Below are 12863 nucleotides of genomic sequence, written 5' to 3'. Positions count from 1 at the left end.
ACTCTGCCACAGTGTTAGATCACATGCTCACCTGTTTGTTTAGAGATTATATTGTATGCCTGGACAATTCCGAGTTAATGTCACAAGTCAAAATGGCGGTCTTAGTCGGTGAAAGGACGCTCTCCGTTTATTGAAAAGCATTGGATATTTTAAATTTGATTTGTGAGGATTATTTTGATTTCAAAATGTGATGAAATGTCGATTGACTACTATAAACATATGCCTGGTTTGTATGCTAGTAGTCACAGGCAATACAATACACAAAAACAATACAAAAGTGTAGTGTGAAATTAAGGAGATAATTTTCTCTCAAATTTTATCACAATATACTTGAATATGAAGAAAGCAATAACACAATGGATAAAATAACTGGGATAGGCTCTAACTTACACCGAGGAGAAAGAAAACAGAAAATAAATGGTGGTTAAGGCAAAACATGTTGCACTGGACTGTTGCTCAGACTGGTTTCACAATAAGACACAACACAGCTAAATTAAAAACACAATATTTATTTCATTCATGTTTACTTTAAAAATTGAATACTTTAGTTTATTCTGTACACTCACACAAAAACATTTCACACTGTTTTATAAAAAAAATGTATTCAAAAGTCCATACTAAGCGTTTATTTGCTCTTCTGCGCTGGAGTTTGAACCTCTGCAACATTATGCAAGAACTCATAGAGCAACTTGGCGCTATTGGCATTCTCAAGTATTTGCGCTAGCTTGTCCTGGCTCAGCTTGGCTAAATCTGCCAAGCTGTCGGCGTTCCTCACGAGAGCTCGAACATTTTTCGCGTTGACTCCCGGCATCTTGAGCAAGAAGTCGTACGGCCCGGCGTTGTAGAGCTCCGTCGATTCCGCCACCGCGTCTGATTCGGCCGTGACGGCCTGAGCGGCGGCGGCGTCCGGCTCTTTGCGACCTTTCTTCAGCTCCAGAAAGAGCTCGCCGGTGGCGTGCGGCGAGGGACACCAGAGGATGCGGAGACGCGGGAAATGCAACGTGAGCAAGGTGAGCTTCGAGGAAACGTCGCCGGACGATATCTCCTGGCGGAGGTCGGAGCGGGCCGTGAGGGAAAACGGCTTGGCCGGTTCGAATTCGATGAGCAACACGGGCTTCCTGTAATAGCGGCTCATGGAGAGGCACTGCGCGTAGAGGCGGCCGCTCTGCAACGAGCCGATCAGATCGCTGACGCTCTTGCGCTCCACGCAAATATCCGGCGTCAGGATGTAGTCGCCGACTTCCAGAGTGACGGGCTCGATGTCGAGGCCGCGGCGGTGGAGCAGAGAGGGAAGCTCGCTGCGGAACTCGCGCATGTCGACGATGACTCGCGAGGGCTCTTGGGGCGGCTCTTGGCCTCCTTTTCAAACGCAAACAGATCACCATCAGGACGGACTCCAATCGGATTTGTTTAAATGCCACCAGTAAGCATCGCACATTTTAAAATCCTCTTAATTTACGTTCCTCGGTTGTTCAATAAAAATAATAATATTAACTTGCCAGCTTTGCGAGTGTTAGTGGTGGCATTGGCAGGCTCTAAATTCCTCGCAAGGTCCAAATTGGTGTCTTCTCGGCCCTCCCTCTCCTCCGGGATGACCATCGTAGCCTTTTCCCTGCACAGTCACAATTGAACCGATTTGCTCATTTGACACCAAATTCGGCAATTGCAAAATCAACTACATGTGAACGATGCTAAAAAAAAAAAAAATGAGACGAGTCTGACCTGATGAGATGCTCAAAGGCTTTCTTCTCCTTCGACAGCCCAGTCAGGTATTTCTGTTCCTCTGTTGAGCCGCCATAGATGAGGAAGTACACCCTATTGAGGCAAATGCGCATGAGAAATCAATTTTGAAGCAAATCGGTGATCTCGAATCTTAATCTGAGCAATACGTAAGCTTAACATATACTGATATGAGATTTGATTTTTTTTTTTTTGCATGTAAAGTTTAGTTTTATGTTATATCATGAATACATCACAACATAACTCAAAACCGCTTAACTCATTTGCTCCCAACGTGTAAATCCGTTTATTTTTTTATGTTCTAAGTGTCCCAAAGACGTATTTATACGTTTTTTTTTAAATGCTAGAGCATACAGAAGGCTTTGATGCAGCCTCTCAACTGCAAAGAACGGTTGCAGAAATGGTAATTATTACACAAACGGCCAGCAGGTGGCAGCAGAGCAAAGGAGATCAACCAGGGCCATGTAGAAAAAAAGTTAAATCACTTACAATTTGAAATAGATTTGTGAAAACTGATTAAACTTAGCTCTCTTCTAATGCTAATTGCTGCAAAACGGAAACAGATAGAAACACACTTTTTTTTCCTGATGAAAGAAGAGACTTTAATCTTTCTTTTGGTAGGTTCCATGCTTTTATAACAATAGAACACAATATTCTGTGGGCCTTGCAAAATCAGTCAAAATCCAGTAAAACAGCCGGGAGCCAACGGGATTGCGAAATGTGAAAATGGCGGCCAGTGAATTAGTTAATTTAGGACACTGCAGCTTATCAGGTTGTAAAAAACTGATTTCTGCCAGCCAATCAGTAAAATGTTTCGATTCTGACTAAATGCAAGAATGAAAAATTCATCCATCTCTGGCGGAGGTAATAAGCGGCTCACATACCTGAGTGGCTTGCCAGGTCGACAGGCTTTGTAGAGCTCCAGCTGGCGCACGAAGCTGAGCTCGGCGTCGTAGAGCACCACAAACGCGGGCTCCACTTCGTGCAGCACCCGCGTCAGGCTGTGGGGGTCCGTGCAGCCCCGCAGCGGGTGAATGACCATCAGGGGCTCCTTCAGAACTGCGTAGTACGCGTCAGATGACAAATCCAGCTTCGGGGCGTCTTCCTCCGCCGTTCCGTCTTCATCGCCAAAGTCATCCTCGTCCTCACTGCTGCACATCGCCGCCGTTTCAACGGGATGCTCGTTGCCAACCATCTGAGTCAAGGTCAGCGACGGTCTGCTTTTAGATTTTGACGTGGCTTTTTTCTGCTCTTTCCCTTTCGAGCTCCCTCGGCCGCCTTTGAGAAGGCCCTTGCCTTTTTTATGTTTGGCCAACGGAAAAGCAGGGGCGGCCGACGGGTCTTGTTTGGCGATGGTGCGGGCGTACAGTCTGTTCAGGAGCCGCTCGGCGCCGTGCCTGATGTACTGCTGCAGTTGAGCGCAAGTCCTGTCGTCGCTGGCGCAGATCAGCACGCGACCTGGAGGTCAGGGGAAAAAAAACAAAAAAACTTCAGGATGAGGGCAATATTCCGAGAAAAAAAAACTCGCAAATTTGAGAGGAAAAAAAACCTCAGAAATTTGGGAGTTTAGAATGTGGCAAATTTGCGTGTTTATAAAGTAGCAGATTTGCAAGAAAAAAAAACAAGAAATACACGTATCGTACTACTTGGATGTTTGCGCCAATACTTTTGGGTCGGCTTCTCAAAGAAGAAGATAGCAGAGATTAACCATATGATGTTAAACCAGCGACAGAGACGCCTCGCTTTGCCAAGGAACACATCCTGAGGATCAAGCATTTAAGTTGATTTGTTAAAAATGTATATTAACGTGTACATTATGTTTCCAGAATTATTAGTTACACATCCATACATTTTGGTATTTTTTTTTTGTACAAGTATCCAAGTTGATGTGTCAAATCTTCTGCTCTCCGTCATTCACTTGCACTGACCTAAAGTATGCCAGCTTCTGATTGGTTAGTGCAAGTCAGCTGATGGGGGAGCAGGAAGTTTTGGCGCGCTAGCTGCCATGTTAAATTAAGAATGAATCCGTCTCCATCCTGCCTTTTTCATTTTATAAACAGTCCCATTAACCACCAACGAATTCTCAAATGATTCCAGGGATGGGCAAACTCGGTCCTTGAGGGCCGGAGTCCTGCAGGTTTTGGAGGCACAAGCTGATTCCAATCAACAGGATTGTTATCAGTCTTATGCAGAGCTATATATCACCTGTGTTGGAGAAGGGAAACATCCAAAACCTGCAGGGCTCCGGCCCTCAAGGACCAAGTTTGCCCATCCTTGGATTAGACTATAGCTATGCTACGTGTATTTCTCACAGATTTTTTTTTTCTCGCAAATTTGCCACTTTCTAAACTCGCAAATTCACGATTTTTTTTCCTCAAAAATTTGCCACTTTAGAAAGTCGCAGTGCCACCTCATATTGCGACTTCCCATGAACCTTCCTAAGGATGACGTTTCTAACCTGGCTCATGCTGGGAGTTCTTGTTCTCCTTCTCAATCTCCTGCAGGACATCAGTCAGCGCTTCCCACTTTGGGCTCTTCTCCAGCACCAATACGCGCTTCACCTCTGAAACAACACACGCAATCATAACAATGAAAAAACTCAAATGTCACTTAGTTGTTAGTATTTTTCTGGGATTTCTTCAGCGTCACCTGAAACAGAGGCGATCTGTTTTTTCTCCGCTTCAGCTCCAACTTTAAGTTTCTTCATGTTTTCCGGGATGTGGTAGACTCTGGACCTGGCGTTCACAAACATGGATGTACTGGAGTCCAAGAAGAGCCACCCTGAAATCAACGATTATTAAAGGGAAGTCAACCCAAAAAACAGCCTCACTAAGCTAATCATGGTATTCTGAGTAATATAGTGTTTGTAGAATATGAGTTAAAAGCAGCAACATCAACCTATTTTTATCCATGTCAGGAGGTGGCCATTTTGCTACTTGCTGTCGACTGGCAATGACATCACAGTTGGCGCTAGCTTCCTGGTTTCGTCACGTTTGCTTACCCCCCCCAAACACAATGTCGCTCTGTGATTGGTCCAAACCAAAACGGCGGTTATCTGCGGCAGCGGTACAAGATGTATTCTCCGGAGTTTGTGAACTCACAAATACCACGAGAATTCATCTTGCGAAAGCAAAGGTTAGCGATTGCTGGTTACCTGCGCAACTGTGATGTCATTTGAAATTGACAGCAAGTGACAAAATGGCCGCCTCCTGAGAAGGGTACAAACAGGTGGATTTTGCCGTCTAAATTGAAATGACTCGGCTCGCATAATCACCTGAGTTGGAGCCAAAGTTCTTTTGGCTGGAGCGGAGGGACTCCAGCAGATTGAGGAATGTGACACAATCATACTGGGTAAGGTAGAGCAGCAGAACCCTCAGCACCTTCAGGTCCTGGACCAGCGCCTTTGTTTTTGATCCCAGCTGGTGCCACAAGGGGTCCAGGTAATGGCGGATGGTCTGGGTGACAAAATGCACTTTCGTATCAGACAATGGCAGATTTACATAAAAAAAACAACAACATACAAACCTTATCGAAGGCATTGCTAAGCGTGTTCTCCAAGGAGAGATCTTCCGCTTCCAAGGTGGGATTGTAACGTTTCAGTTCCTTCAGACAGGCGCCCATGATGTCCAGGATGGAGCTCTGGATGGCCCTCATGAAAGGCGTCAGTGACACATGGAGTTCCACTACATCCGGCTTGTGTCTCTCCAAGGCCGTGTTTACCGACGCTTGGAACCTGTTGAACATAAACAATAGAGAACAGAAGAGAAAAAACGGTGAGTGGTTGTGGGCTGTTTACATTTCCATTTGTTTAGAATCTGATTACATTTCCCAATTTGGGGTCTGACTGCCGTGAGTTGTGATAAGCGACAGCACACACCTGGGCCAAATGTAGAGTTTCTTAACAAAGAGGTTCCTCATCACGCGCTCCACCTGGCAGAACCCCGTGGAAAAGGCTGTGGCTTTGTCAGTGAAGGCTTTAATGAAGCCTGTCTTGTTCTTCTGTCGAAACAGTCGCAGGATGAACGCTTCCTGACACGATTCGATTATTTTGTGAGCGCGGTACACCAGGATGCCTGAAAGGACAAAAACATGCGCGTTCCGCTCCTAAGGTACATAGAAATCCTAAGTAGGCAAACCACACAAAATGCGACTTCAGGCACGATGCGTGCACACTTACCTGAAATTAGATGGGCAGGTATGCGATCGGTGAGGAAGTCGACCACCAGGATTCTACTGGTGACAAACAGGACCCCTCCTTTGGTGTACACGTTGTACCGCTCGGTGCCTTGGACCTCGCTGGTCACCGTCCTCGGCAAGTGGGTCACACCCTCCACTCGCAACTGCTCCGTGAAATACTCCTAAATTGGTGAAAATGCGTGCAAGTGTTTGGCAGCAGTTGGAAGAGGGACAAATACTTTGTTTGTTACAAATATTTTGTTACTTAATTTAAGAAGATTTTTCAGGTATCTATTTTTCTGGTGACTTTTTACGACAGTACTATACTACTTTGTGTAAGAAATAGATCAATTGCATGTTTACATTTGTACTTACATACGTTTAATAGTCTACTTTTACAAGTACACGTTGAATCAGTACAGTCGGTACTTGTTTAGTATTCATGACAGAATGTCAATATAAGAAATATCAATGTGCTAAGCTTGCAAAAAAAGGAAAAAAAAAAGTTTTTCTTGCATGCATGTCGTGTGGAGTTTCATTCTCAGTCATCCATGTAATGGTAATCTGTGAATGTTGAACCACTGTCAAATAGACTCTTCTTGTTTATTGATTTGTTATGGGTGTTTTTTTTTTTCTTGTTGTTTTCTGAAAACGCCCCAAAATGACCAACAACGTGATGGTTCTGACCTGTTCGGGGGTGGTAGTGTTCAGTAGTAGAACCAGGCTGCCTTGTTCCGAGTAGACCCGCATGAACTGCAGCAGAATGCGGTCTATCCCCATCCCCTCCGCCACCACCAACAGCCCGTCGCAACTGAACAGGCTCAGGAACATTTCAGTCTCAAACTCCAGCAGAGGGCCGGCCATGATGGAAGCCGAACCCCAAAGCAGGAGAAATAATAATCTCCGTTTCGCGTTCCAATGTCAGCTAAAAGCAGTAAGAAAGAATCATTGGGGGGAAAAAAAAAAAATCGACCGGTACTTCGTGCTGTCGTCTATTGTGTTGACACGCTACACTTCCGGTCACGTGACGAGGAAGGAAAAAAAACAAAAAACCGTCAATCATGATGAGACGTACGGGCGCCATCTGCTGGTGAGATGATACACAATGAGAATTAGTTTTTTTTTTTTTTTTTTTTTTTTTATATACTGAAAACTAAACAAACTTACAACAGCACACATGATCCGTAACTAACAATTTAAAGTGTCTCAAGTTAACAGCACATAGATGTTCTAATACTCTTTCTCCTGCCAATTGGTTGACTCTGACTTATTGTTTGACGACTAGTGTCATTTCAGAAAAAAGTAATACATTTTCTCCCAATTTTCATTTTCCATACACACTATGAAAAAATACAGTATTGTTACTCCCACTACTACTTTATTTACCACTACGTAATGTTATTAATTAATAATGTTATTAAATGCGCCACTTCTAGACGAGCTTTCGAACACCGCTTGGTTTATATATTATTGGCATTTACCATGATTGCTGTCATGCGCTTCCCACATCAAGCCTGTAGGGGGCAGTGGAGCACCGATTTTCAAACGTAGCTCATCCAGTTTTCCTGGACTGGCGCGTGTATTGCGCGTGCGCGTTCCTTTGTGAGATGATCAGCAGCAGTTTGATGTCAGAATGAAAGCCTCAAGTCAAACGTTGATGTGACAGGAAAACTTTTCTCCCAAGTAGAGTTTTATGGTACTGTACATGAAAACAAATGGTCCATGAATAGACTTGAGGGAATATCGAGTATGCTAGTACAGTCACAATCTTTTTTTTTTACAAATAAAATCATCTCTGACCACACCACAGATTGTATCAGCCACCCAATATGACTCACAGAAAGCCTTTTAGTGTTAAGAGCAGCTCTCGGGGTGACAAAAAAAAAAAAGAAGTATTCCACTGCTGCCTTTCAGCCCTTATTACGCCAACACTTTCACAGAATGGGAAGACAGGTGATTATTATGGTGGAAATGGCGCTGCTGTGGCTGCTGCATGTTCATAAATTGGGATTATTACAGCACCCTCTTAAATCGCGATGAGGATCAAGGAGCACATTTGAGTCACCCCGAGCTGGGTCAAGCAGCAGCACCAGCGTACAAGTCACGAATAAAAACCCTGCACGAGAATGTGAATGCAAAAATAAAAAAAAATGAAATGATAAAAAGAAAATATATATGCTTTTTATGAAGACAATATTTACAAATATGTCAAAACACATCCCATGTCTGTTATGTTTGCTGACGTTGCAGCTTATTGAGTATTAGCTGAATAAATCAAGACAGATTGGATGGAGGTTTGGAGGCTGGTATCAGCATGTAACAGGGGAGACATGTTGGCAGGCCTGAGTGGCTGCTTGTGACGCATTATGGAGATGCTTGTACTGCATGTGTGTACATATTTTGAATATGACTAAAGCCCAATAACGCCACTTTACATCCAAAGACATACCCACAAACACCAAATGTGCAAATAGTAGCAGTGCCATACATTTGACTGAAATTCCACAATTTCCGTCAAAACTGGCAGGAAAAATATGAAAAATGGATATTTCTTGTTTTTGTCATCTATTTAATTAAAATGACAAATGGTCTTGTTGGAAATTCCAAACTTTTGCCAAAGCGACGTGTAGGATATCTAAGCTAGCAATTAGCACGTTAGCTCCCGAACATTAGCATGCTAGCTTAGTCTCCTGTTCTTCATTAGCAGACAAGAGGGCCATAGCATTTAGTTTTTCATTTAACAGCATCATTGCGTGTCTTTTTATTTTTTATTTTTTATGTATTTGTCGCAAGACCGGATCATTAGCATTCCATGTGATTATTCACATTCTTTGCCGTCAGTTTCAAAAAGCTCCAAAAAAGGTTAGAACAAAGACGGCCGCGGAAACGTTTGAAGAGCTTCTGCTCTTGCTTTGACCCGCATCTCGCTCAGCCGTGTAGAAAAAAAAAGAAGAAGTGTTAAGGAGTGTGACGTAAGGTCATGACAGCACATACGGTAGTAACGGCACACGCGAGGAAGGTTTAGCCAACAACACGAGCTCCTGTGCACAAAAGTACGGCAAGACACACTTCTCCCTCTTAAAGCCCGATAGCTGTCAAACGCTTGACGCGGGAGGTCAAAGGTAAGGGAGAATTTCAAACACTTGAATTGCTTCATAATTCCGCCTAATCCAAACACCAACAGCAGTTTGGAAGTTCAATCCAATTGAGGATGGGATGAAAGCCAAGGATGTCCTGCGTGGGAACAGATATTGTGGGGTTAATTAGCATAGCGATGGCAGCATGCGTGCGTGACCGAGTAGCGTTTGGATGCGTTTGTGTACCTTGAGGGTGTGTGAAAGGTAATTGTTTGCACGCGCTCAGCGTCCACTCCCATCAGCATGTGTCGTAAGAAGCATGTTTGATTGGATTTTCCTCTTTTAAATCACTCTGCCTCTATTTTTGTGATGCCTGGCTAATTACGAAGACGGATTAAAATTGAACGTCAACATGTTACAGGCATCCAATCATGGTCATAAACACGCAGGGGGGCAATCTCGAGGCAGCATTTCAAATTGACAAACGTGTTTCTTGTTTGGTTTTTTTTCCCTCGAAAGGAGGTACTTAAATCAAGCTCTATTCAGGAGACGTGTTCTTCCGAAAATGAGCTGGGGAATTAAATGGAACCCTATTTTCTGTTGATAAACACAACAACCCCTCAATGCTAGATTTAACCACAAATCGGCTGAGAAGTTTTATTAACCCTTTCAGGGTCTCCTTGGGTGTTTTTCCTCACATGGTTTCTCTGTACCCCACCGCATCATTAACCAACAACCACACTCTGAGTGGCCTCTTGACTAAATAAAGTTACAAAAAAACTAGTAAATTCTTCAGAAAATCCTAAGCATCCATTCATTATTTATTTGTAATCAAAGAACAAGTCTGAAATGGGGAAAATAATGACAGATAAGACAAAAAAAATAAAAAATAAAAAAGAACTGCAAGTACGCATACATTGACAGTAGTTTTAAGTTGTAATATCAGCATTCAAGTGTTATTATTATATTAGTAGAATTCAAGAACTAGTACGTTTTTTGCTCCGCACAATTGAATCAAAAACAGGCCACAACGTTGGATGCACAACTGACCAAAAAAAGGATTGTTACGAGCGGGAAATAAGAGGACCAGTCCAACTCCCGATTGTGATGAATTGATAATGTAGCTTACGATTAACAAGATAAGCGTCCAGAATGCACACAAGTGTGCAATCGTCCAATCCTTACTTGAGAAAGGAATATTAGAAATATGACGAAGGACCGGCCGCCTCGCCCCCGCAGGCTCTTTTCAGCGACTCGCAGCACCTGACACTTTAATGTATCATTAGCTTGCATCTCCTGTGATGATGTTCCACTCCGTTTATTGCTTGGTGAAATGGCCCCATTAGCGAATGGACGGCCGTAGAGAAGACATGCAGATGCGAAACCGCTTTCACTAGAGATGCAGACCACTAGGAAATACTTGAGGATTACACAGTGACGATCGGCTACATCAAATCCTGTGAATCGTCGACTCCCAACAAATCTCTAAATCATCAAAACTTAAGCTTAAACGGGCCACTTAGGACTTTGGTCCCCCGCCCCATTCATGCAGTTTGTCCAGCTGGCTGCAAGCCACAGCGATGGATGTGGGCCGTCACCAGCTATCTGCGGCCCAGATGGCTCACTCTGTCATCCGGCCAAAAAGCCACCCTGATCGTTTACATGTACAACTTGCATTCAGAGCCGCTCCGAACACCTGCGTGCATAAATGACTGGGCGGTGATCCGGGAGGCCGGCCAAGCGCGGATATCTGTGCCCGTGCTTGTCATGTCGATTCTATATGGAAGCTGCACTATATGAACCAAGCATTGGTTAGTTCTTGAATCATGGGGGTGAGCTAACCTTGCTCTCACAAGATGAATTCTCGCGGTATTTGTGAGTTCACATACCCCGGAGAACGCATCTTGTAGCACTTCCGTTGATAACCGCCGTTCCGAACGACCAATCACAGAGCGGCATTGTGTTTGATATGCAACTGTGACGAATCCAACGAACAACAAACAAACCTAACGTGGACGAATGGACGCTGCAAATCTGCTCTCGCAGAATGATTCACCGTTTCCTTGTTGAACGTTGAACAGCGAGGGCCGCTTCGTGCATTTCTAGCTGCTAAAGACATTTGTGCTTTTTCCCCCCCACTTCGACGTGAACGAAGACGGAATTTTCACCCATGGCCGTGATTGGTTAAAATAAACGCGTAGAATGACGCATCGACCAATCAGCTCGAATTATTGTACAGAATGTCCCGTGTTTCCCGAGCAAATTACCGTGGTGAGGTAACAGATGGATATGGCGGAAAATATCCATCTGGATATTGCCCGTTTAGGGGTTAGCGATACCACTTCTGAATCTTAATTCTCTCCGACAATCCAAACAATTCTGTTCCTGACTTTGCGGGATCAATTTTGGTCCTGACTAGACAATTGTGGTTTTATCCCATTTATTTTCTGGAGGGTTGGATATAAAATGATCTTAAAATATTATTGCCAGATCATTGCTCTTGAATCAAGTTGGTCCTGATTTGACACTCACATGCAAATTACAAGGAAATACACAATAACCAGAGATTTACTCTAAAGTGAGAAGGCGTTTAGGTAGAAAATGCTTTATGCCAAAATCCCTCAAATTAAATGCAAGTAATTTAGACACCAGGTAGGAATTCAAAGGGATTGTAGTCCCAACCTAAGCTTGAGCAGATTTGTGTTGTGAAATATTCTCTTTTCAAACAAACTGGAGTGTCACGGAGCATAAAATTGAGCAGCCTTTGATGAAAAAGTGATGAACCTTGGATGAATTCCTGCCCTGTAAGCTCGGCTCAGCCGCACGCAGCGGCCAATATCTGGCACCCAGTCAGTACTTATCACTTCATAAGCACCACGTCTCGGCTTTCATTCATGCCACCAAACAGATAGCTGTCAGTATATTACCATAGACATTTTTTTATGTACATTTTCAAAGTAAAACATTTTTTTAATGTAAACTTGATTCATTTTGTAAATGTAAATTTTCAGGTATTTTATTTTATTTTTTAATAGCAAAAACCTAAATAAGTACATTTCGTAATGGTCAAATCAACAGTAACAGTATATTTTTGTACCGTAAATGTAGAAAATGTGTTACCGTAATTTAATGGTAGTGTTTTGGCAACCACAGCTGCCGGTATTTTACCATAAAAATAGCTTCTTCTTTTTTTTTTAAATGTAAATTCCCAGATAAAATATTTTTTTTTAAATGCCAAAGCTTTTTTTTTTTTTTTTTTAACAGTAAAATCTTGACTTAAGTACTTTTGATAATTGTAAATTTTCAGGTGAAACATAATTTTTTTTAAATGCCAAAACTTATTTTTTTTCACAGTAAAATCTTGACTTAAGTACTTTTTATAATTGTAAATATTCAGGTAAAAATTATTTTTTTTAAACACCAAAACTTATTATTTTACGTATATTCTTGACTTAAGCACTTTATATAATTGTAAATTTTCAGGTAAAACATTGTTTTTTTTAAAATGCCCAAACTTTTTTTTTGTTTACAGTAAAAATCTTGAATAACTTACTTTTATAATTATAAAATCAACAGTGTCAAAACATTTTTTTTTACCGTAAAAGTAGAAAATGTGTAATTTAACGTTACATTTTCGGCAACCACAGCCGTAAAATCAGCATTTTTTATTTTTTTTTACAGTGTATATCGTGTCCGTGATGACTCGGTGGGCTCGCACAAAAAGCGTCCGATGCCCTCAAGTTCACCGCCTCCACTTGAATTGTGCACTCTTGCGAAGCGGGGAAACGTTGGACATGTTCGCTCTGGCAGCAGGTGAAAGCTCTCTCGTGTCGTTTCCTTAAGTGAAGTGCTGATAAGTGTGCCTGTCCT

The 12863-nt window shown here is 42.7% G+C and overlaps 1 protein-coding gene across 2 annotated transcripts in view; it reads right to left on the bottom strand.

Moving 5' to 3' along the window:
• Window positions 1-533: 533 nt before the first annotated feature.
• ercc4 (excision repair cross-complementation group 4) overlaps window positions 534-12863 on the bottom strand; it is a 221266-nt gene continuing 208936 nt past the window's right edge. The window contains exons 2-12 of one of the 2 annotated variants that reach the window (XM_077503065.1): window positions 6604-6841; window positions 5918-6098; window positions 5618-5813; window positions 5266-5473; window positions 5015-5195; window positions 4390-4521; window positions 4199-4303; window positions 2625-3198; window positions 1723-1815; window positions 1500-1612; window positions 534-1359 (exon numbers count right to left, since the gene is read on the bottom strand). In XM_077503065.1, the coding sequence (XP_077359191.1) occupies window positions 626-1359; window positions 1500-1612; window positions 1723-1815; window positions 2625-3198; window positions 4199-4303; window positions 4390-4521; window positions 5015-5195; window positions 5266-5473; window positions 5618-5813; window positions 5918-6098; window positions 6604-6780 (2694 nt within the window). In that variant the 5' untranslated portion in view covers window positions 6781-6841 and the 3' untranslated portion in view covers window positions 534-625. Of the gene's footprint in view, window positions 1360-1499; window positions 1613-1722; window positions 1816-2624; window positions 3199-4198; window positions 4304-4389; window positions 4522-5014; window positions 5196-5265; window positions 5474-5617; window positions 5814-5917; window positions 6099-6603; window positions 9756-12863 lie in introns of those variants that run through there. The other variant, XM_077503064.1, reaches the window with a different exon arrangement.

This window comes from Festucalex cinctus, chromosome 17, assembly GCF_051991245.1.
Source record: "Festucalex cinctus isolate MCC-2025b chromosome 17, RoL_Fcin_1.0, whole genome shotgun sequence".
Classification (NCBI taxonomy): domain Eukaryota; kingdom Metazoa; phylum Chordata; class Actinopteri; order Syngnathiformes; family Syngnathidae; genus Festucalex; species Festucalex cinctus.
The sequence above is the reverse complement of the archived record's forward strand: the minus strand, read 5'-3'. Positions and strand labels throughout refer to the sequence as shown.